At 37.5% G+C, this 24,214-nt stretch overlaps 2 protein-coding genes across 3 annotated transcripts in view; one reads left to right on the top strand and one right to left on the bottom strand.

The window, feature by feature from the left end:
- Positions 1 to 4,007: 4,007 nt before the first annotated feature.
- Positions 4,008 to 13,508, top strand: mat1a (methionine adenosyltransferase 1A; the record flags this gene model as incomplete). Of its 2 annotated transcripts, XM_081351801.1 has the most annotated exons (9): positions 4,008 to 4,459; positions 5,652 to 5,729; positions 6,011 to 6,133; positions 6,232 to 6,344; positions 6,431 to 6,574; positions 7,076 to 7,294; positions 9,273 to 9,455; positions 9,650 to 9,783; positions 11,014 to 13,508. In XM_081351801.1, the coding sequence occupies exons 1-9, from the start codon at positions 4,384 to 4,386 to the stop codon at positions 11,114 to 11,116; spliced, it is 1,173 nt and encodes a 390-aa protein (XP_081207927.1). In that variant the 5' UTR covers positions 4,008 to 4,383. The 2 variants fall into 2 exon arrangements, with proteins under 2 accessions (XP_081207927.1, XP_081207928.1); XM_081351802.1 differs by lacking the exon at positions 11,014 to 13,508 and having other exon boundaries at positions 9,650 to 9,787.
- Positions 13,509 to 16,953: 3,445 nt separating this feature from the next.
- The window catches only part of LOC308682245 (transmembrane protein 150A), a 37,773-nt gene continuing 30,512 nt past the window's right edge, over positions 16,954 to 24,214 (bottom strand). The window contains exons 7-8 of the mRNA XM_081351808.1: positions 21,422 to 21,599; positions 16,954 to 19,618 (exon numbers count right to left, since the gene is read on the bottom strand). Of these exons, the coding sequence (XP_081207934.1) occupies positions 19,374 to 19,618; positions 21,422 to 21,599 (423 nt within the window). The 3' untranslated portion in view covers positions 16,954 to 19,373. The remainder of the gene's footprint in view (positions 19,619 to 21,421; positions 21,600 to 24,214) is intronic.

Here is a 24,214-nt window from a genome sequence, read left to right on the forward strand (position 1 = left end):
TAGTCAGTCCTGAGTGAGTTTGCTTACAAGTGAACTTGATTATGTAAGACGATACAGTTAGGTTAGCGGATCTGGGCTAGCTCTGTTTTGGTGGTAATGGTTATTTTTAGGGGAGGGGGGCAGAGGCCAGTTGCTTCTGGCTGCTGTAGGCTGGAATGTGCTGAGATGAAAGTTGTCCCAACATCCCACCCTCTCCTGCAGCTGCTGCATTCCAGCCGACTACCGAGGCAATGTGGGAAACCTCCTTTATTTGATAGTGGTAACCGTAGCTGCAGTAAGTCTAGTTGATTATTACAGTAATGATGGTGAAAAATATGACAATTAAGTAGTAACACAGTTTATTGTATTTTTAAATAAAATAACTGGTGTACTTCAGATTTAGTTTGAAGGTTCTAAACTGGCAATGAAATCACAGTGAGTGTCGGGGTGGAGACTGCATGAGTTTATTGATCTATTGTGCTCATAGTGAAAGGTCATAATTAGAAGGTACAGGCTCACATCCATCTGGCGCTTAGGTTTCAAACCCAGTAGCACCAGCTGTAAAGTTCACCTAGGTCCACCTCACTGGAGCACTCTCAAGAGTTTCTGTCTTATTCATTAGTGTGAGCGTGTCTGTTACGGCCCAATCAGAAGTAAGCATCCGTACCCCACCTACTTAACGTTCTAGTCTCGGTTAGACATTGGCTGACGCACTTCACTCCTCCATGCTTATCAAAAAAGTTTACCTTAAAAAAGGGGGGGGGGGGGCAGGGCAGGTATCTAATTGTGTTGTGTTTATCACTGGACACCAACCAGCAGCAGCCACGTACATTTATACAGAGAGAACTGCTACAAAATATAAACAGATGCATGTCACCTTGACTAACATCAACCTTTCAACCTTTGTATTTCTGCCACAATTACATCACAATCTTGATTCAAAAACTGACCTGCCTTATGTAAAAAAAGTCAAACAAATCAACATACCATATTAAAAGTGTTTTATATATTTTATTTCTAAGCACTTAAAATAACATAATTTGGTCACACTTTATACTAGGTGTCTTTAACTACAATGTACTTACATGAAGAAAATGTATTGTTAGGTACAAAATTTCACATGAACATACTATGTATTGTAGTAATGACACTGAACCCTGAACCTACCCCTAAACCTTAACTTAACCCTTACACCACTCAGTACTTTTGTGGGTAAATACACTGTGAGTACATTGAAAGTGCACATACTGTTTAATAAAGTGCAACCCAAAACACTTTACGAGTAAAGTTAGGAACAGGTTTGGTGGTGTGTTTAGGTTTAAGAGTGGATTAAGGTGTAAGGGAAGGGTCAACAGTGTAATTATTACAGAAATAAGTATTGTAAAAACATGTACAGTATGTACACAATAAGTGCATTGTATTACATTATTCATTTTAATGTTGGTACAAAGACACTTAATATAAAGTGGGACCTAATATTTTATGCAATAACCTACATAATATGTTTTTAGGATTAAAAAAAGTATTAATTTCCTTTTCTGCTAAAGCAGAAGCAACAATAACACCTTCACTTCCTGAGGAAACGAAAGAGATGCACTTCACCCACATAAACTGAAATCATATTCAGGATAAAGGATAATAAAACTAAATGCACCGCAATGCCCACAAAAGGTTTCTCCTCCAAACTCTTCCAAGAATCAGAAAAACATTTGTAAGCAAAGACACAGAGAATTCACTTTGAACAAGCCAGAAACCGTCTACCCTGTAAAGGTGCACCAGTCAACAAAGCTTTGCATAACAGAGGCCTGTATGAGTGAGTGATACAAAAGAAGCCAAATCTGAAGTTTGCCAAAAAGCCCATTAGCATTGCTGGATAAGCCATTGTGGTCGGATAACCAAAATAGAGCTTTGAAGTAAAAAATCTTCTTAGTCAAAATCCAACAATGCCCAAATGTCTTAATTACAATATGGCATCACATTTCATAGTAGAAGGACTATGTGTCTTTTTGAATGGATGGAAATACCAGAATTAAACCAGGTTCATTAAAATAAGAAAAATGTAAACCTTTCATTTCAGAACTCCCTGAATTCATTTTAAAAATCTGTATTGGCATCTAGTTCCATGAAGAACCTTTAACATCCATAGAAACTTTACATTCCACAAACGGTTCTTTAGTTTTTTTAAATGTTATTCACGTTAATAAAAAATAGTTATTTTAAGAATTGTTCACTGAAAGGTTATTTGGGGTACCAAAAATGGTTCTTCTATGGCATCACTGTGAAAAAACGCATTTGAAACCTTTATTTTTAAGATGACAACAGGAACAGATCTTTAAATCTATATTTTTCTCCATGTGATTTAAAAAAACAGCTATAGCTGTGGATTTTTGGACATGAAATAACATGTCATAGGTGTATTGAGCAGTGGAACATACATAGGCCTACTATGCATGACAGGGCTGGTTACTATCAGCCATGAACTTTTAAAACAGCTCATTGCCCCGCTTGCATCCGTTCAATTTCTGTATCTGATCCTGTTTGGTCAAGTTTGTTTTCAGACAGGATTGGGCCAAAGCTGAACAGCTATACCACTCATCTACTCGCAGCTGAAGGATCATAGTCCAAAAAGTGTGGTCTCACGTGCTCACCTGTTTGTCCATGTGTAGTTTACATGACACGAGGAATCAATGCTACTGTTCAGAAAAGGTTCAAGTAAAAATACGTTTTTTTTTTGGTTTTTTTTTTGCAATTAATCATTTTGTAATTTAACAATAGTTTAAAAAAGTAAAAAAAAAAATGTTTAATTGTTCAACTTCATTAGTAAAAAATTGTCAATAGATGTAATGATCTGATTTTTCCTCTCAGAGTTTATCTCATATGCCACGTCACAGGTTGAGAGTTCAACAAGAAATTGACTTTTGTCTCACCATCTCACTTCATTGACTTGGAAAATTCTCCCCTAAAAATTAATCCGCCATGTGAAACATCAAATTTCTCCACTTTTACATTATAATGTTTATGTTAAACAAATCTATTCAAAGATTAGCATCAATACATTTATTCAGCATCTACGCAATCCACTATCACATTTTAGCCAGTTCAGTAAAGGTATATAGGTCATTCCTGTATAGGTTCCTATAGATTTTGTTTGTCTTTTCTGCTCAAACACAAATGTTGTAGGTTTAACCCCATGTGGGGGTGCCTAAAGAACTGAAAAGTAACTAAGATCACAATCCTGCCCTGTCAATAGTGCCTTTGACAGAAAGGAATACGATTATTACTTTAGGGGAGGGCCCTGCAATTTCTGTACTAAACGTTTTGTAAGCATCTACTAAATGACAATAAACTATTAACTATTAAACTTGCCTTTATCAGCCCTTATGTATTAGAGCTCCTCAAGTATTTTGAGAGTGAAACATTCATCACAACCCAGATCAAAGAACGAAGCAGCAAAATATAGGGAAATAATATTCACATTTATTTGCCTAATTTGACACTTTGACCCTTTGATTACATCCGGGCTTGACCCATATTACTGAATCATGAGGTAGCCTACCTTGAAGGAGGTCTTTTATATGAGAATGTTGAAACTGACAGAAGAAAAATAATTATAAAAAGGGGGCATATCATGATACAAATTAATCCAAACCTAAAAGATGACAGACGTTACACATTATAAGCACTGTCTGAGCAGACAGTTCAAAATTTAACAAAGATCGCCACAACACATCTTGGAATTGTTATATGTTCAACTAGCCTACAGACAAAACTGCAAAGAGTTTTGCAATGCGTGTATTACATAACAACAACAAAAACACTTTATGAGAGTAGTGCTGTATCACCCAATCACATCTACAGTAGACTTCACACCTCTTCAGATCTGATATTTGTAAGCACTCTAACCCTGATTCGGATTAGAAGAAATATATGACCAGCAGTCGAGTCCTCCCACCCCACAAAAAAACCTTCCAATGACAGAGCTGAGCACACAAGGGGTTAACAGAGAGTTTCTGAAAGTTTGAATCTCCTCCCCCCAAATAACACCCCATGGAATGGTCTGCCCCACTCGTTCACATGACACGTGTGTGTATGTGTGTATGTTTGTGAGTGAGAGAGTGAGTAAAGCTTGGTGTGTGTGTGTGTGTGTGTGTGTGTGTGTGTGTGTGTGTGTGTGTTTTCTTTCTGCCATATATAGGGGCAAACTTGCTTCGAGGCGAGGTTGTGTGTTATATAGTCTGTGATCTATCTGCAAACCTCTCTTTCTTTCTATCTTTTATGCCCTCGGGACTATAAGCAGCTCTGCATACTTGGCCTGCTTCTGCCACAATTGGAGGAAAATTAATGAGCCTTTGATAGATTATTTTGTCCTGTTGATTTTGAAGATCTGTTCAGTTGCTGGAAAACATGGAAGGACTGATTGACGTTCATGATGACGGATCCTTCATGTTCACCTCAGAGTCTGTGGGAGAAGGGCATCCAGGTGATTTTTCAATCTTTCCCTGAACTTTTAAATGAAACTCTCGGAAATGTACTTTTAAACTATTATATAGTAAAACAATTTTTTACTATATAACTGTTGCACTGTTTATTGATTCGATAACTGTGTACTTGCATGGAGAAAAAAAAAAGACATGCACCGACAGACTAACGTAATTCACCTGCCTCGACAAGTCATTGATTGGAGCATATACTGTAGAAGTGGGAAGCTGGTTAAGCAACAGTTCAGTAGGGTTCATTCACACTTAGTAACAATACTTCCACAGTACCATGTGCTCAGCAGGTATTTCATTGAGTAAAAGTGTAGTAGACAAAAATAGTCAATTGGGGTCATGACTTTTACAGGGGGTGTTCAATTGCACTCACTAGGAGGCTTTTCTCAGTTACATATTTATTGTGAAACTTATTTAATAATGAACTTACCGATGCAATGAACAGATTTTGCTTTAGTTTTTTTCTGTCTCATGTGGGAACTTGCCAGACCTCACATTTCTTATCAACCATATTGAGGTTCTCTCACGTCATGATACAAGGCCAAAGTGCTATAGACAGTTTCAAGAGTGAAACATCAAGTCATGTCAGATGTCAAGTGTACTTTCCCAATATTACAAAGCCGCTTTACAGAAAACTCTTAATGATTTTTAATGACTCTAAATACATAATCTCCTAGACAGATTTTGCAACACTGCAAACTAACCTGTCTGGTTCACTTGAACAAGTTTTGAGTCTTGCTAAACATCTCCCATCAGCACATATTTCAGCAGATCAATCAATAGGCGCAAATGTTCAAGACACAGAAAATTGATTCCATAATGTTCCAGACCTCATAGATTTGACTTGTTTGTTTCGTATTATCACCTGAGATGCTGTTTTTGACAGCATAGTTTCTGATGTAACTCACCTAAGCGGTTGCCTCAGCTAGCAGCCCAAATATAGACTGAGTGAATGATTCTGAAAGGAGAGGACCACTGGTATTGTTCTCCAGCTGCTCAGCTGTGGTTTTGCTTTGTTGGGATTCCTGTGTCCTATAGAGTGTCTTGCTATAGGAAAGACATCAAAACTCTTAAACAGAAACTTTCTGGTGTTATAACACTAAACACACACTTGAACCTTAATCTGAGCCATTACATAACTTTGTTTTTGTAATAGTGTGATTATTTAAATTTTTTTTATAGATAAAATCTGTGACCAAATCAGTGACGCAGTTCTTGACGCACACTTGAAGCAGGACCCGGATGCTAAAGTGGCCTGTGGTGAGTGAACTTTTGTAATCCTAAACAAAATAAACATGTTAAGACTTTCTGTATAAACACGACTGTCAAAATATTGTTTGAAAGTTCATAGTCCAACAGTTGGTCACTTATCTCGACTCTTGTTCGGTTATAGAGTGACCAATTTCTTACACCCTTTCTATCCCTAAAGTTTAACGGCATTTAAATGGATAACATCCCCATGTCCAAATTCAAGCTCGCAATAAATTATACAGTGGCAATGATACCATAATTTGACTAATTAAGATTGATTTAATCATCAGAGACTGTTTGTAAGACTGGTATGGTACTTCTCTGTGGAGAGATCACATCTCGTGCCAACGTGGACTACCAGAAAATTGTGCGTGACACCATTAAACACATTGGTTACGACAACTCCGAAAAAGGTCAGAATCATTATTTGGATAATTATTCGTACTTTAGATCTTTACTGACTCATCCACCAAATTTTATTCTTCCACGCTTTGCTCTTCCCTCTGTTCAGGTTTTGACTATAAAACCTGCAATGTTCTGGTGGCTCTCGAGCAGCAGTCTCCGGATATAGCGCAGGGTGTCCATGTTGACAGACATGAGGAAGATATTGGGGCTGGAGACCAGGTCCGAACACAACGGAAGTGTAAAAATGTGTTTGAGCACATCATTTGTGATAAACATCCTCATGTTGCATTTCCGTTGTGTTGTAGGGGCTCATGTTTGGCTATGCCACTGATGAGACGGAGGAGTGCATGCCGCTTACCATTGTCCTCGCTCACAAACTCAACGCCAAAATGGCCGAGCTGCGGCGGGACGGCACCATCCCATGGCTCCGCCCAGACTCAAAAACTCAGGTCAGCAATATGAGAGTTTAAACTTTTAGAAGGAAAACAACTTTTTTTTCACAAATCTATAGCTTTTTTTGATATAATTGTGAGTGTTCAGAGCTACAATGTGCAGGTTCAGACTTCAGAGCCCCTGACTGACATTGACCATGCTATCTTATCAGTGTTCATTGAACCAGTACATTGGCCAATAGGTGTGACGGCTGTTGAGCAAGATAGTGACCATGAGGCGGCCTCTTTTAACACTTATAAGAAAATGACCCCCTGCATGACATCCAGGGCCCCTGATCCTTACTTTTCCCAGTGGGGCAGAGGACACGGCTGTACACCCGTCAATCTCAGGAGCATGCCAGCAACTGGAAGTTGAAACCTCTGGTCTATTTTAGAGTTCTGCCATTTTCAGACCATACAGCAGGAAATGTCCAAAGTTTGTCACATTCCCTATGTTGTACATGTCAATTGAAACTATTACTTCTGATGACTTTGCCTATATGTTTTCCACAATTCCAGGTCACAGTGCATTACAAGCAGGAGAATGGCGCTGTGATTCCTTTGCGTGTCCACACAGTGGTCATCTCCGTCCAACATGATGACTACATTTCACTGGAGGAGCAGAAGCGTATTCTGAAGGAGAAGGTCATCAAAGCTGTGGTGCCAGCAAAATATCTCGACGACCAGACCGTCTACCATCTGCAGCCGAGTGGGCGCTTTGTCATCGGAGGGCCTCAGGTGAGCACCCTCTGTCTTTCTATGGTTTAATATGTTGTATGTATAATGCACTTTAACTATTTTCTCGCCATATCCAGAATTTTCCGGTTTTCACTGTTATACGTTAGGGGGCGCTATTAGGGATCTTCTGAAAGAGTATGTAGAATCTTTAGATCAAAACACAGGCGAAGAAGAAGCAGAAACAAGTGATAGCATATGTAAGCAGAGGCATATTATGTAAAATAATGCAATCATCAAAATTAAACAGCATATGAATCAAAGTAAAAAATGATTTTTTGGTGAAGTAAATACTACTGAAAAAAAACAATGTAATTTACATGAAAAAGTTAGTTCAGGCAAGAATTAAAAAAACGAAGTAAATTCCATATCAGTACTTAATTCAAGCGAGTAGAAATGAAAGCGTAAATATCAACTCAATAAAATTAAGTAAAAATTACTCAACTTTTCTGATACTGGGGTTCCCATCATGCACTGGACCTTGAATAATTAATGAGGTTAATTTTTCACTGGTTTCCAGCTGTATTTACTGTTTTATCATTGCTTTTGTTGTCAGGATTAGTAACTTGCCATTTTGTGACATTTCGAGTAAATTTTCTGCTCAAAATGACACATTCAAACACAAAAACGATCCATCAAATGTTACCGTCATTGTGTATTGTCTACCAAGTATTGAGGTCTTTGCATTCACATGAAGTTTAACATCTGACATGCTGTAGTATAAATTACTTAAATAATCTAAGTAAAGCATATACTATAAATGACTGGTATAATTCAATATTATTGTTTGAATGAAATGTAATGCAAAGGAAATTTCAACTAAATCGATATTAATCAACCTTTTACTAGCCAAGTTAAAATTACTTATTTTCTTTGTTACTTTTACTTAACTAGGTTAAGTAAAGTTTACTTAATTCCATATTCCAAGTAAATTTAACTTAAAGATTTCTAATTAAAGCTACTGATAAATATGTTTAGGTTTTTACTTGGCAAATCTTTGTAAATTTACTAGCATTTTCTGAGTGAAAAAACTTTCCTAGCTTTTTTCAAGTAAATCCTACTCCAAATTTTTTTCAGTGTATGAAATGTCAGCCCAGGACAAGGTATAGGACTGAGCAAGTTTTGGGGGTGTTGATTGACTCGATCTACTCCATCTGGTTTGATCATTGTTCTGAATCTGATCGAGATGTAGTCTTTGACAAAAAAGATGCAATTTTCTTTCATGTTGCTTTTTTTAAATTAAACTTTCATTCAAGTGTTGATAAAAAAAAGAATGCATGAAGCTAGAATTTGTTTGTTTGTTTGTTTGTTTAAATATTGCATTTTGATATATTGCATGCTCAGATATTCATACAACAAAATATTCTGAGGGCCATTCAACTTTAACGTGAAAATGATCAAAAATACGGGCGCTGATTTGCAACTTTTTTCAAAAACGCTGATGGGGAAATAGTTTAAAAGGATTTGTTCACTTCAAATGAAAATTCAGTGATTACTTATTGACCCTCATGTCATTCCAAACCTTAGAATTTTTATACGAATCTTCATGCATCTCTTGTCTTGCAACAACAGATCATCATAAAAATAAATCATCATAAAAGTCAATATTACTTGTGCTCTATCTTCCAAGTCTTCTGAAGCAGTATGATAGATTTGTGTGAGGAGCAGGCCGAATTAAATCATTATTCGTTAAAAATATGCACCTGCTATTTGTCAAAGTTGTCGTGTCAACGTCATTCACACTAAAACGTCACTGGTTCTCACATTTGTTGTAGCCATGGTGTGCCATTTTGCATCTAGGCACAAGCACAGACTAGACACAAGCTTCAGTAGAGGTGAAGAGATGTTTCATGATTCTTCACAAAACTCTTTCTCTCTAACTGCCAACTATTTTGAATGACATGAGGATCAGATATCGATTGGCAGAGTTTTCATTTTTGGTGAACTATTGCTTAAACCAAATCATAATCTTTGCTTTCAGGGAGATGCTGGTGTTACAGGTAGGAAGATTATAGTGGACACATATGGTGGATGGGGTGCTCATGGTGGTGGGGCCTTCTCTGGAAAGGACTACACCAAGGTGGACCGCTCTGCTGCCTATGCTGCACGCTGGGTGGCTAAGTCTCTGGTGAAGGCCAAACTGTGCAGAAGAGTGTTGGTTCAGGTGAGATGAAAGTCTAGACATCTTCCATAACATCTCACAAAAAAACTGAAAAACGCATGAGGTTGTGCCTGGACAAAAAAGTTTATCCAAGCAACTCGCCACATTATTGACCAATTTGATCTGATCTGGATTAAAACTGTAATGGATGAGCTGGTGTCTGGAGCAGGGTCGTGAATAATGAATGTGTTCTGTAGGTGTCTTATGCCATTGGAGTCGCCCACCCTCTTTCAATCTCCCTCTTCACCTACGGCTCATCGGCAAAACCAGAGAAGGAGTTGCTACACATTGTCAACAAGAACTTTGACCTCCGACCAGGTGTCATTGTTAGGTAAACAATTAATAAGATAATATGTTCTTATTATTGTTCCACTTCAGGCAAAGTAAACCAACATTTCAAGTTTTTCAGTTAAAAAAAACCCAAATGGTTACGGTACGTTCAGTACTTTGTGTGGGTGGGTTCAAATTAAAGCAAATGATTAACATTATTTAGTTTAGGATTTACTAAAATAAGAGGGAATAAAGGGAAATTCTTAGATATTACATTTGCCCATGAGCAATAAATGCCATGTAATATTAAATCCATTTAAACCAAATTTTAAAAATGTATATTAATTTAAACATATCAACATTTAACAAAAACAACATGTGGAAACTGTTCTTGTGAAACCTTAAGCTCTTACAATAACACTATAATTAGTACACTGTTGAAATTTTGATTTGATTTGATTTGATTTATTGGTTTATTTAAAAGGGGACAGTGCAATTTCATAAAACACATGAACAAACATGGTTAAAAAAGCCAGAATTAGCCAAAAGGCTATTTTTCATCTGTAGTCCCCTGGCCAAGATGTAAAAAAGCATTAAAATACGAACAAGAAAATACATTTACAAGTCCATGGCATGGAAATACAAATTGTGAATTATTTACACTTTAGTAATTTATTATGTTTTAATGTGTTATGGAAAGAGCGTAAAAAAAAAACTTAATTACAATCCTGTTCTCTATCTTCATAGTTATATAAAATATATAAAGCATGGCATTTCCCAATTTTTCCTCCAGAGGGAGTACCGCTACCATCAATGTAGCCTGGTACTACTTTATGTTAAGTTTCTCTTGAAGGGATAGTTCACACAAAAATGAAAATTGTTATCATTCACTCACCCTCAAGTTGTTTCAAATCTGTGAGAATTTCTTTCTACTGCCGAACACAAAAGAAGATATTTTGAAGAATGTCGTTAACCAAACAGGTGATTGGCCCCTCCATACTATGGAAGTCAATGGGGCCAGTTTGGTTACCCATATTCTTCAAAATATCTTCTTTTGTGTTCAGCAGAAGAAAGAAATTCATACAGGTTTGGAACAACTTTAGGGTGAGTAAAATACAGATTTTTAATTTTTGGGTGAACTATCCCTTTAATTAAAATTATTCAATTGTGCAGTTGTATTATAATATTTAATAAGTACTGTTGCACCTAAATTTGGTACAGTTTTGGTTCAAGTAGGATTGAGGTGTCGGCTGTTTGTTAAAAAGCTAAATAACTTAATTTCCACTAACAGGGACCTGAACCTGAAGAGGCCGATCTACCAGAGCACAGCCTGCTATGGTCACTTTGGCCGATCAGAGTTTCCATGGGAGATGGCCAAGAATCTCAAGGTTTAAAGAGAGAGGCGTGCAAGCCCTACCTTCAGTCATTCAGTCGCTTTTTCCTTCTGTGCTCCTCTCCCTTCTGATTTTGGTTCTCCTCTGGCATACGCTATATTTCAGATTAGACAAATATACTGTAAATGTCGTGAAAATCCAGTCATTTATTTAGAAGTCTGTCGAGAAAAGATCCCTCACAACATCAGCACTCATGACAATCAATCATTCCTTAAAGCTGAATTGTCGTTTTTTTTTTTTGTTTGTGTTAAAAGGCTATTTCCTATCCGAGGATGGCATATAGAGACAACTTTAAGTGATCAGTAAACCTGAAAAATTTAAATACAGTGACTCATCTGTAGTGCTACCAAACCTTTTGGTACTCTAATCTCAACACTCAAATCTTTCAGCAGAACAAATGTGTGAAAAACAGCTTTTCACTGGGGCAGTACCCTTAAAAGGACGTCTTGTACCATTTTTTTCACCCCTAAAAGGTGCATACTAGCACCTTAGAGTAGCAATATATACCTTAAGGTACTACTGTGAACTTTTTAGGAGTTGATAAGGTACCCAAGTTGTGAAATTAAGGGTTCTGCATATCATTTTTTGGACTGTACTAAAGCAAAGAAAATACAATAATACGTTTGCAGATATTTAGGAAACATGCTAAGTTTAAATTTTTGTTTCTCTGAAAAACAGTGCTATGTTATTCTACTTTGAAATTGCGTTCCATTTCGGAATGTCTGTTTTTGTCTTGGTCTGTGTGATCCCACCCACTGCCAGTTTACCCAGTAGTATTTCTACACACCGTAGCTACACTGTGGGCTTGACGCAGAAGTATAGATTGGGGTTAAGGCTCAAAGCTTTCCATTTTCAATTACGCTGTTGCGTGTCCTCAATCTGGCAACCTGCAAGAGTGTGGAGTCTGAGAAGGAGGGGGCAGGGAAACAACTCTCCAATATTTAGAATTTGGACTACAATACCCATTTCAACTAGCCTGGAAATCCAGACCCAAATCTGAAAGATTAAGGGTCTGGCATTGAGTAATGAAAATCGGCCAACTCGAGGGGCGGTACCAAGCATGCATTTGAAAATCTCACTGCACACGCAATTGGATAACACTACGACTAATCACTGTTGTGATTGCGCTGTCACTAGCGCTGTCACTAGCGCTGTCGTCATCTGTTTAGCTCGCCTCTGGCCCACCTATATCAGATACACCGATGTGATTGGTGCAGCTCGGCTACAAGGGCATAGCTAATGAGCATCATTACTCAATGCCAGAGTAACTCTGCCAGAGTGCTTGCTTGCTCTCACAAGATTTCGGGATTTCCAGGGTACATTTCAACCACTAGCTGTCAATATTACATAACTGCACTTTTAACTTAAAAACTGGAAAATGGCATAAAACATCAGTGAATAAAGCACTGTTTCCATCCCACGTGTTCGAGAGAACAAAATAATCACTTCCTGGGAAAAATAGAAGTTGCTGCAATTGGGGGAAAACCACTGTGGCTCTTTTTTGTACATCATAAATTAGAGGCTGTTTTCAGCTAAAAATGGACAACTTATTATGTGTTTTGGCCGTTCATTTACATAACTACAGCGTTTCGGGGGCTTGTGTGGGGCAAAACTTTTGAAAACGATACCGTTATTGTCTCTGTGTAATCACAAAAATGCAAATTTGTGAAAACGGTGACGTCATGCGCATTGTTTTGTTTATAGGTGCGTAGTTTCTTTATAAAGTGAAATCGCCAACTACTGGCCTGGCAGCATACCACAGCAGTTGTTTTTTTTTCATACGCAATTCAGCTTTATATCTCAAATTATTTAAATCATAATTTTTCAGTTTTTACTACATTGTAATTTCCTTTTCTCTGTCTTGAGCCAAATGAACTATTTCATAGCTTTTTCATCGTGGCTGTGACCTGCTAGCGTTTCAGTAGCATGTTGTGAGGAGACATGAAATTGTGGACCATTACAAGCTTTAGGCTTTTTACATGTCCTACGATCCGAGAATCATATTCCTCTCATCATATACTTAGTCTTAAAAGGGTCTAATTTTTGACTGCATCATCTCATTATTGTTGGATAATGGCAGGGGGATATTAATATGAGAATATTGATGTTTACATGTACAGATCCTGTGCTGGTCTTACATTGATTGTCACCACTGGAGAGTGAGCATGTGTATGTATGTGTAAGTACTTCTGTTATGAACAAAGCCAGATTATGTTGTACACTTGAGATGTGTGTGGAAGCCACTGTGAAATCTCATTTGTTCAACAGAGGCATTAATCCTTAAAAACACTGTAAACATATTATTATTACAGTTTTCTTTCAGATTTTTAGCGTTTGAATTTAAGATCTGACATGTAAATAATTGTGAATAATTAAAGTGTGGAAAATTCTTCATATTTGTCCAGTGTCATTATGGATGTCTTTTAAAGGTTGTATCAGCAATTTCAGGCCCAAACATAAATGATCACATTCATATGGCAAGCCGTTTTAACATTTAATCCTTTGAATCGACTAGTATCTATTTTCATGCTACTAGTATCTATTCCATTAAGTACTAGTACTTATTCATTAGCTACTAGTACTTATTCATTAGCTACTAGTACTTATTCATTAGCTACTAGTGCTTATTCTTTTGGTACTAGTGCTTATTCTTTAGGTAATAGTACATTTTTAAAGATACTAGTACTTATCCATTAGATACTAGTACTTATTCATTAGATACTAGTTCTTATTTATTAGTGTAACAAGGTATGATGTTATGGGAAGAAGGAGGCGGGAACCGGCGAACATTCAACAATATTTAATAAATAAAATGACACAAATACAAAATAAAAGTACAAGCCAGCAGCCCCTCACGGACGACTGCTGGCAACACAAACCAAAAACAAAACATCAACTTAAACACAGGCCTGTCCTCTCTCGCTCTTCACTGTCGTCGCTCCTCCTTTATGCCTCCGCTCCTCCGTGAGAGATGCGAGATCGGTGCGTCTCACAGGTGTGGCTCATCATAATCACGCCACCGGCCTCGCGCCGTCCTCCCACGGCCCTCGACCTCGTCCTGCTCGCCACATACCCCCATCGCCCCTCGCAGGCCGGGGGGTACCACCGAGGCTGCGCCTACTCCCCCCCCCCCCCCTCCCCGGGGGGGACCGATCACGGCGGCTGCGGTACCTGGGGGTATGGACAGACGAGGCGAGAGTACAGGAGACGGAAGCATGAGGAGCGACAGAGACGAGAGAGGGGAGAGAGGAAAAAAAACAACAACAAAAAAAAAAAAATCTTGATCCGGTTCCCGGACACACTGCCGCTCGGTCCTCAACCAGCTGAGAGTCACTCGCGGTGCCATGCGATGGTACTGGACATCCGTTGGGGGACGGCTCGACGCTCCTCCGCCTCCTGGCGGACGGCGATGGCTCCTCCTGTCGAGGGCAGCCGGCAGCGAGCCTCCCGTCCCCTGCTCCACCCCCATCATGGCCGACGGCAACAGGCTCCGGCCCACGGCGAACGGGAGCGACTCCTCCGCTCCCTCGCGGATGGCAGCCATCCCTCCTCGACCCAGGAGAACGGCAGCGAGCTCTCCATCCCACCTGATCTTCTTTCGATCCAGCACCATCGCTTCGGGCAGCAATCGGCGGCCGACGCTCCCTCGTGCTACCCGACCTCCTCAGCACCGCGATTCCTCCCAGCAGCAAGGGCTCTCCGACAGCGTGTCCCTCCTTCTTCCCGGGTTTCGGCACCAATGTAACAAGGTATGATGTTATGGGAAGAAGGAGGCGGGAACCGGCGAACATTCAACAATATTTAATAAATAAAATGACACAAATACAAAATAAAAGTACAAGCCAGCAGCCCCTCACGGACGACTGCTGGCAACACAAACCAAAAACAAAACATCAACTTAAACACAGGCCTGTCCTCTCTCGCTCTTCACTGTCGTCGCTCCTCCTTTATGCCTCCGCTCCTCCGTGAGAGATGCGAGATCGGTGCGTCTCACAGGTGTGGCTCATCATAATCACGCCACCGGCCTCGCGCCGTCCTCCCACGGCCCTCGACCTCGTCCTGCTCGCCACAATTAGATACTAGTACCTATTAAATTGGTACTAGTACTTATTCAATAGATACTAGTACTTATTCATTAGATGCCAGTACTTATTTCAATAGTGACTAGTAACTATTCTTTTGTTACTAGTAACAAATTTATTTTTTTGCCATTGACTTCTATGGGGATCTGTAATTCAGATATCAACTATTCAGTTATGACTAGTATGTATTCCACTTGTGACTAGTACATATATATTAGATACTAGTAGTTATTCATTAGGTATCAGTGCTTATTTTTTAGATACTAGTGCCTATTACTAGATACTAGTATTTATTCAATAAATACTAGTACTAAGTCATTAGATACTAGTACCTATTAAATAGATACTAGTACCTAATCATTAGCTACTAGTACCTAATCATTAGCTACTAGTACCTATTCATTAGATACTAGTACTTATTAGATACTAGTACCTATTCATTAGATACTAGTACCTATTCATTTGATACTAGTACTTATTCATTAGATACTAGTACTTATTCATTAGATACTAGTACTTATTCAATAGATACTAGTACCTATTTATTAGATACTAGTATTTATTCCAAATGTTAGTAAGATTTTTTATTTAACTCTACAGTGGCCGTTCTGACTAGTCAAAACATAAGACTAGTAAAATAGCAGTTGTGACTAGTAAAATAAGAATAGTTACTAGTAACAATTACAAAATATTCTAGTGTCTAATAAATAGGTACTAGTATCTATTGAATAAGTACTAGTAGCTAATTAATAAGAACTAGTATCTATTTAATAGGTACTAGTATCGAATGAATAAGTATTAGTAAAAAATAAGCACTAGTACCTAATAAATAACTACTAGTATCTAATATATATGCACTAGTCACAAGTGTAATACATACTAGTCAGAACCGAATAGTTGATATCTGAATTACAGATCCAATGGCATTTTTTTTTGTTACTAGTAACAAAAGAATAGTTAATAGTCACTACTGAAATATGTACTAGTATCTATTGAATAAGTACTAGTATCTAATTAATAGGTACTATTATATAATAAATAAGAACTAGTATGAATAAGTACTAGTATCTAAAGAATAAGCACTAGTATCTAAAGAATAGGCACTAGTAGCTAATGAATAAGTACTAGTACTTAATGGAATAGATACTAGTATCTAAAAAATAAGTACTAGTAGCATGAAAATAGATACTAGTCAGTTGAAATGATTAAATGTTAAAAAGGCTTGCCATACTTTCATCTAATCTTTCCTAACGATCCGCTAGCTGCCCGCCCAATAAGCATGCCGTCAAAAAAACTCGTCTCTGTAGACAGCCTAGGCTCTGAGATCTGCCCACAAAAACAATAGCTTTCACCACCACTCAAAACCAAAATAAATAGTGTTCCAACCAATCACGTTGTGAGGTTTTCGCGTGCAGCCGTCACGAGCGCAAAACCTCACAACACCCACCCCTGTCGGTGATACAACTTTAAACACAATGAATGACTCTTTTGTCAATTGTCAATGAAAAACAATTTCATTATGTTGCACATTGAAGTTTCAAATGCATAAAGAATACGTTTACTAGCCTATATTCACAATTTTACAATAGGTCACCAAAATCTGAAGCACAACACCTGACAAGTCAAACAAGAATAACCAAATTCAATGTTTGAGCAAACTCAAAGGCCACGGTGACCACGAACAGGAATTGTGTGACACTGTCTACATGACTTAAGCAAAGTTCATTGCTCATTCACAGAGAGAAAAAATTTGAGTAATGTTTGATTCTGCTTTATTTCCATACATTTAAGGCAAATTTACAGCACAATCAAATGCATTCAGTCAAAAAAAAAAAAAACATTTCTCCAATGAGTGAGCCAATCCTTGGTTGAAACAAAGGCACATAAGGGTTTTATTTTTCATTTGCAACATGCCACTAAACGCTGATTTGTGAATGTTTGTTGAATGTAGACAGCCGGTTTGCAGTATTACGTTTTGAGCAAACAGGTTAGATAATACATGGAAGAACACGAGTCTATGCCAAAGGTAACACAGAAAAGTAACACTTTGAACCTTTTTAATAGAACAGTCCAAAATGACAATTCTTTCAATTGTATTCTCCCTCATGGTGACCTCTTTTTTTCCTGTGAAAAATAACATGAGAATGTTTGCCTTTTTTTTTTTTTTTTTTTTTGCTTGTTACTTAAAAAATTCAGTTCATGTCTGTTAAGCTCCAAAAAGCACAAAAATGTTCTGTAGTACGACTTATGTGCCATATTACAAGTCTTCTGAAGCCTTATGATACAGGAAGAACCAACTGAAATAGAAGTCATTATTCACAGGAAATCTTCCCTTAATTCTACATCACGCAAATCTCATTTGATGGCACTGATGGAATGATGCATCATCATGGCAGATTTCAGAGATTTCAGAGCTTAAGCAAAGGGGAAGATTAACAGTGAAATAACTTCAAATTAACCTGTTCTTTACACATAGCAATTGTATGGCTTCAAAACACTTGAAATACACCACATGAGCTACTTGGTTGTCACTACTTTGAATTGTCATGTGTGGAATAGAGCTGCCTAGTGATTCTTCGAATTTCTTCTTTTGACTTCCACAGGGAAAATAACAGCATGAGTATAATGATTTTTTATCTTAGGATGAACTATTCTTTTAAGCAATATCAGAGATATTTCTGAGGTACATTAGATAATGGTTTAAACAACAAATTAAACCAACTTAAACCTCCTTTTCAAGATAATGGAATGGCTACATGAAGGAAATGATCTAAGTAACTGAAACGGTACAACTTTTTCTCATATCTGGTTGATCGACGCAGTCTTGAACACAGAGGGAAAATATGTGACGAAACAGATCTGAAATTCCTGAGCGTAAAGAAATAGTAAACTGAAATGACATGAAAGACGTTTTCTGGACGGCACTAGCAACGTCAGATGTTGATGAGCATAAGTATGGCTCTTATCCTGACAAATGAAATGACAAAACTCCCTTGATAATGATTAAGGAACCATAAAATTATGATTTTTTTTTTCATGCTGGTAGTATGAAAACATTTGACCAATGTAAACTATCTGTTTTTTTTTTTCTTCTCTCAAAACAAACAAAAACTATTATGATCTTGCAGTCCTGCTGCATGTCATTTTGTCTGCAAACAGCTCACATGGAACTACTGTACATCTGTGAACACATTAACTAGTCATTCTTCACCTTAAAGGGCATCTTCTTTCACAACTAGACGTTTCCTTGTAACAAACCTTGACAATTCCACAGTGACAAGAGAACCTTATGAACACACCGAGCTCAAGACAAACTAGAGCTGTTCTCAATTACATTTGGTCACAATGTACAGCAATACTCATTGCTTCTAACATGACTTCTAGAACTTAATTTGATAAGCTTATGCGCCGGTTTTGCGAGAGGTTTTTGCTGATCTCGTTCAGCTTAGCTGTTTATAGCTGTCAGCATCAACTTTTGCTGCATATGAAAAAATACATGCCCCATATATACAAGGCAGTTTTCAGATGCTATGTTTGGCTATCGACATACAGGTCTAATAAATATCTGTATTTGGTTTTCAGTATTAAGGCACGCTGGTAATGACAATCTCCTGAACAAGACGTTTCAGACAGCATTTGGTGATTAAGGCAAAAGATATGCAACAGCAGAGATATGCAACAATAAAATATATGATTTAACCATCTCTGCCTTTGAAAACAACTAAAGGCACAGAAAACATCAGCATTTTTGGATTTATTGTCTTGCAATGTCTGGAATTGACACAATAACTTTTGTTTTGAGGCACCATGTTAAAAAGCCTGCAAAAGGCTTGGGTTTAGTTTACTACAGCACTGGTGTAGCGTTCCTCTTGTATCACCAATGGATGCAGATATTTTAGCCAACTAGCAGTCTGTAGTTCCACAGATACTTAAAAATCCCAAAGAGATCTAACGGAAACTCCAACACATCCAGGCAATGAGCTTTGTTTTTCCCAGCATGGAAGCTGATGGATTGAAAAGTTCCCCAGAGAGTGAAGAAGATTCTTTGGCAAAGGTAAGCCGATTGTACGAGAGCCATGTCCAGTTTTCTGTTCCTTTCCCTCTGCTGTTGTAGTGTTTTTTTATTTCTAGCATAGAAAGAGAGAGAGAGAGAGAGAGAGAGGAGGACACTGAAGCTACAGTATAGAAAGGTTCTCAGGCTGGTGCTGACTGGTTCCACCAAGAGACTCCATTTTGTGGTCTCGGCTTGCAGACTGTAGCGATTGCCCTCGGGCCAGCACCATCATCGTGTCACTAGATATCCCAGCGAATTCAAAAGCGAAAGTCCCGTAGAACAGCATAATGATGACGCAGAAGACCCACTCGAAAATGGCTGACGCATGTTGCAGGACAAAACTTTCCTGGACAAAAAACACCCCGCCTGAGGAAAGTTTCATCAAGGAATCATAGAGAACACTGTAAACTCATGCTCAGGCCTGTCTGCATTACAGGAAGAACATGCAGGAACTCAATGACTGAGAAAGAAAAGTAGAGCAAAACCTAAAAGCTGAACACTATGGGATATTCAAACATTCTAGGAATATGTGAGATCTGAGAATATTGTGACAATAATCCTGACCAATGAAAAAAATAACAGATACAGATTAAAGCTGTTAAAATGAAAGCATCTCAAGTATGGGAACACTGTTAAATTATTTAATTACATTGCAGATTTGCAATGTTTGCATTTTTTGTGCATTTTAACAAAGTTAAAAACGATTTTTTTTCTCCAAAATTTCTTTAGATTTATTATCTTTATTGTAAATTTGTGTAGTGGAAATGGTAACACTTTACAATAAGGTTTTATTAGTTAACATTGTAAACTACATTAGTTAACATGAACTACTAATGAACAATACTTGTTAGTAGAAGCAATAGAAAAAAAAATCTCTTTCCTTTTCCTTTAATCCTCCCTTATAGGGCTTATGCTACTCTGAACAATGGCTGAACTTCGTATTTTGAGCACTTCTTGCGTTGTGTTTGCCTCTTCACGATGACTCGCTTAATTTAGACCTACATTGTAAGTCGCTTTGGACAAAAGCGTCTGCTAAATGACTAAATATAAAAGTAAACGTACTTCTACAGCATTTATTAATCTTAGCTAATGTTAATCTCAACATTTACTAATGCACTACAAATCAAAAGTTGTATTTGTTAACAATATTTATTGCACAGTGAACTAACATGAACGTTTTTATTAGATTGCAATCTGCAAGCAATCACATCATTACCACATGGCACAAGCTGATTGATCCAGCAGCCAATGAGATTGCTTGCTCAATTTTCACTGTAAGCTAGTCCTACTTTCAGCGTTTCTCTGAAACCCTCCACCTCCCCCAGCTCCACCTGCCTAGATCTGCTACAGGATTTATATATGTTTATGCAGCAGCATTTCTTACGTGCTCACAGCAGTGTGTCTGTGTATCTATTAGTAGTAGCATGTCCATACTTGCACAGCAGGAGCAGTAGCGTAGCACGTCAAGACCAAATACATTAATATCGCCATATTTAATAATATGCTAAAACGATTCTGAGAGTTGTCAAGACTGAATATTAACAAAGGTTAATAAATGCTGGAAAAATGTATTGCTCATTGTTAATTCATGTTAGTTAAAGGTGCAGTGTGTGATTTTTAGCGGCATCTAGTGGTGAGCTTGCGAATTGCAACCAACAAAAGTTACGGTGGCCAACAGGAAAATATGTCGTCGTCTGAGACAGCAGAGAGTAGCCAGTTAAGCACTAAGGTTTCTTTACAAAGATAAATTAAGAAATTATGTTTACTATTATTCAGAAAAACAATCTGTTATTGCAAATATTATTGTTACTTGTTCATCATGTCAGTGTTTTATTCGCCGACTTTAGCTAGCTTCATTGCACGAAGAACAACATAGTGACGAAAAGCGTTTGTCCGTTTAGGGCTACTGTAGAAACATGTTCAATGTAAGGGCACATTCATTAAGTAAGGTCTTTATACACCACTGAAAACATTGTTATGTATATGATCTTGCATTTCTGTCAACAGATCCTCCTAAATATTACACAATGCACCTTTAATGCATTAATTAATTTTAATAAATGAGTAGTGTTACCATGAAAATCTAATATTGTGACAGCCCTAATCTTAATTGATTGACAGCTCTAATCCAAATATATAATATAAAAACAATATGGATGTAAAGGATACTAAGCACCAGGGCTACAAAAGCCAGCAGGGTCATAAAGAGGCGCAAATGACCCATATTATATTCTCCCTGAGTCTTTGCCAGGCGGTAGGTCAGTGCAGACTGCAGACACACAAACAGCATACTGGTGGGGAAGGCCACTCCTGCTCCAACATAGTGAAGAACCTTGGCGTTATCCACCTGTGAGAAACACAACGACAGGAAACAACAGTAAGTACTGATTCACCAATCAAAACTACAGATGTCACGTACTGGGGAAGTAGTTTAGTGTGTGTGTGGGGGAGGGAGGAGATCCCTGGTACCCATTAAGGGAAAAAAGTTCTGCATTTTTTTCTTTATTTGAAATGGAAAAACCACAAACGAACTTTATGGAGTGTATTTTCCTGTCTAAAAATAGCCACATCTCTAGGAAATTTCTCTTCATTTTAATTTTTCCCAGCTGTGGAAAGATCATATTTAGAGAGCCCAAACTGTCCAGTACAAATCAGTTTAAGAAGGACTAATTAAAACCACACAAAATTGCACATACTGCAACACAAACTCATTGAAAACATGTCAACATATTTTAAAACATAACCTGTAATCAGTGTTACTCGGTTTTCACATACATAAATAAGTACATTCAACACATTTTTGTACTTGAAACAATGAAGGCTGGATTAAAAATATCAAAGGAAATATTTCAGTACAGTAAGAAAGTGGATCTGGTCAGTTACAAAATCACATTCCCAAAAAGGTCATGTAACATATTTTGGGAAATTCTGTTTATGCAGTATTTCCACTTTTTATAGCTGCAAGTTTGCTCGCCACACATGACTGTGTGTGTGGTGTGCTTATGGTCTGAGTGCTCACAATGCCACATCACATACAACTCCTGAGCCAGATTCTCACCGCCAGCAGAGGACAGCAGTGCACCCACAACAATCAAACCCATTAACTCTACTATGAATGCCACACAATCCAAGGTCTGTAATACCTGGAGAATATCAGTCCATAATATCACACTATTATAATACTACAACAGTAGTGATGTATAATGTTTTTTTTTACAGTTTTTTTATTCGCTTTGGTACTATTTTCACAAGTAAGGTGTACATTTTCAAAACTCTTAGTACAAAAATCCAAACTGATCACACTTGTAACACAGCTGGTCATTCTTTCAAAACCTGATGTAATGCTTTCAGTCAGTTGCACATGTTTTCAGTCCACATAATCATTGTTTCAAACACAAGATTATTGTAATATGTAATGAGAACATTTGGTTTAATCACAGAAACACAACAGTATGATCTTCTTTCAATTTAGTACTTTTAACAATCAGCTCATTCAACAGCAAACAATGCAAGATACATGTTTCAAATCACCCTTGTTGCTGAAATAATTACAGTAATACAGGCTATGCCACATTAGAAAAATACACGTGCATAACCTAACTTATGTAATTTTATCCATAATGTTTGTAATAGTATCTATCCAGTGTGTTATCAAAAGGTGTGATGAAGCACAGCCATGATGTTCTGTGCTAGAACAGAGTTTGCTGGCAATGAATACAGTAAATGATTTTGACTATTTGACTGAATATACTGTAGTGGACCTTTACAGATGAAGGTTGAGTTACAGTAATCTAACTACCATGTCTCTACCACGTTTACAGTATCACATAGCATACATACTGTAATGTAAAATGCTGTATTTGATGCATCTCTGATCAATCTGATGTTTTACAGTCATTGAATGTCTCCTCTCCCTTATACTCTATTCTGCTTTACAGTATTTGCACAAATGGCAAATTTCTCTGTATCTTTCTCTCTCTCTCTCTCTCACACACACACACACACACACACACACACACACACACACACACACACACACACACACACACACACACACACACACACACACACACACACACACACACACACACACACACACACACACACACACACACACACACACACACACACACACACACACACACACACATGCGTGTTCACACTCTTTGAACATGATGGTGGTTATTATCTATAAATCACTTATGTAAAAATAATTCAATACATTTGGTTTTCCATATCAGAAATTGCAAACAAGTTCTATAGAAACTGTATATAGAATCAATATCTATTGAAATCTATAGGTGTACCAAATGATTCATTGATTAACCATTAAGATCAGTTGGATTAAATAATAGACAAATGTATTAAACTGAACAAGAAGAGATGCAAATCAAAAGTTTGGTAGTAAGAGCTTTATGAAAGGCAGTTACTGTGAATGAAACATTTATGTAGATGAAACACTTATTTTGTGTTGTGGAAAGGATACTTTGTGATTTTGTGTATTGTACTACTAACACAATTGAAAACATAATGAAATGTTTGAAAAAAGTGCACTTTTGATGATCTGTTGTGATATTAGCACTAAGAGTTTGGAAAATGTACACCTAACTTGTGAAAATAGTACCAAAGCGAACAAAAAAACTGTAAAGAAGTCTCTAATGCTCACTAAGGCTGCATTTATTTGGTCAAAAATACAGTGAAAACATTAATATTGAGAAATATCATTACAATTGAAAATAGCTGTTTTAATATATTTTAAAATGTAATTTATTCCTGAGATGGCAAAACTGTATTTTCAGCATCATTACTCCAGTCTTCTATGATCAGAGATGAAAACAGTTGTGCTGCTTAAAACTTTTGTGTAAACCGTAACAGCATTTACTTGAAATAGAAACATTTTCTAACACAACAAATTATAAATGTCTTTACGCCACTTGTAAACAATTTAATGCATCTTAGCTG

The sequence above is a fragment of the Scardinius erythrophthalmus genome, assembly GCF_964197995.2.
Source record: "Scardinius erythrophthalmus genome assembly, chromosome: 21".
In the NCBI taxonomy this organism is placed as follows: Eukaryota; Metazoa; Chordata; class Actinopteri; order Cypriniformes; family Leuciscidae; genus Scardinius; species Scardinius erythrophthalmus.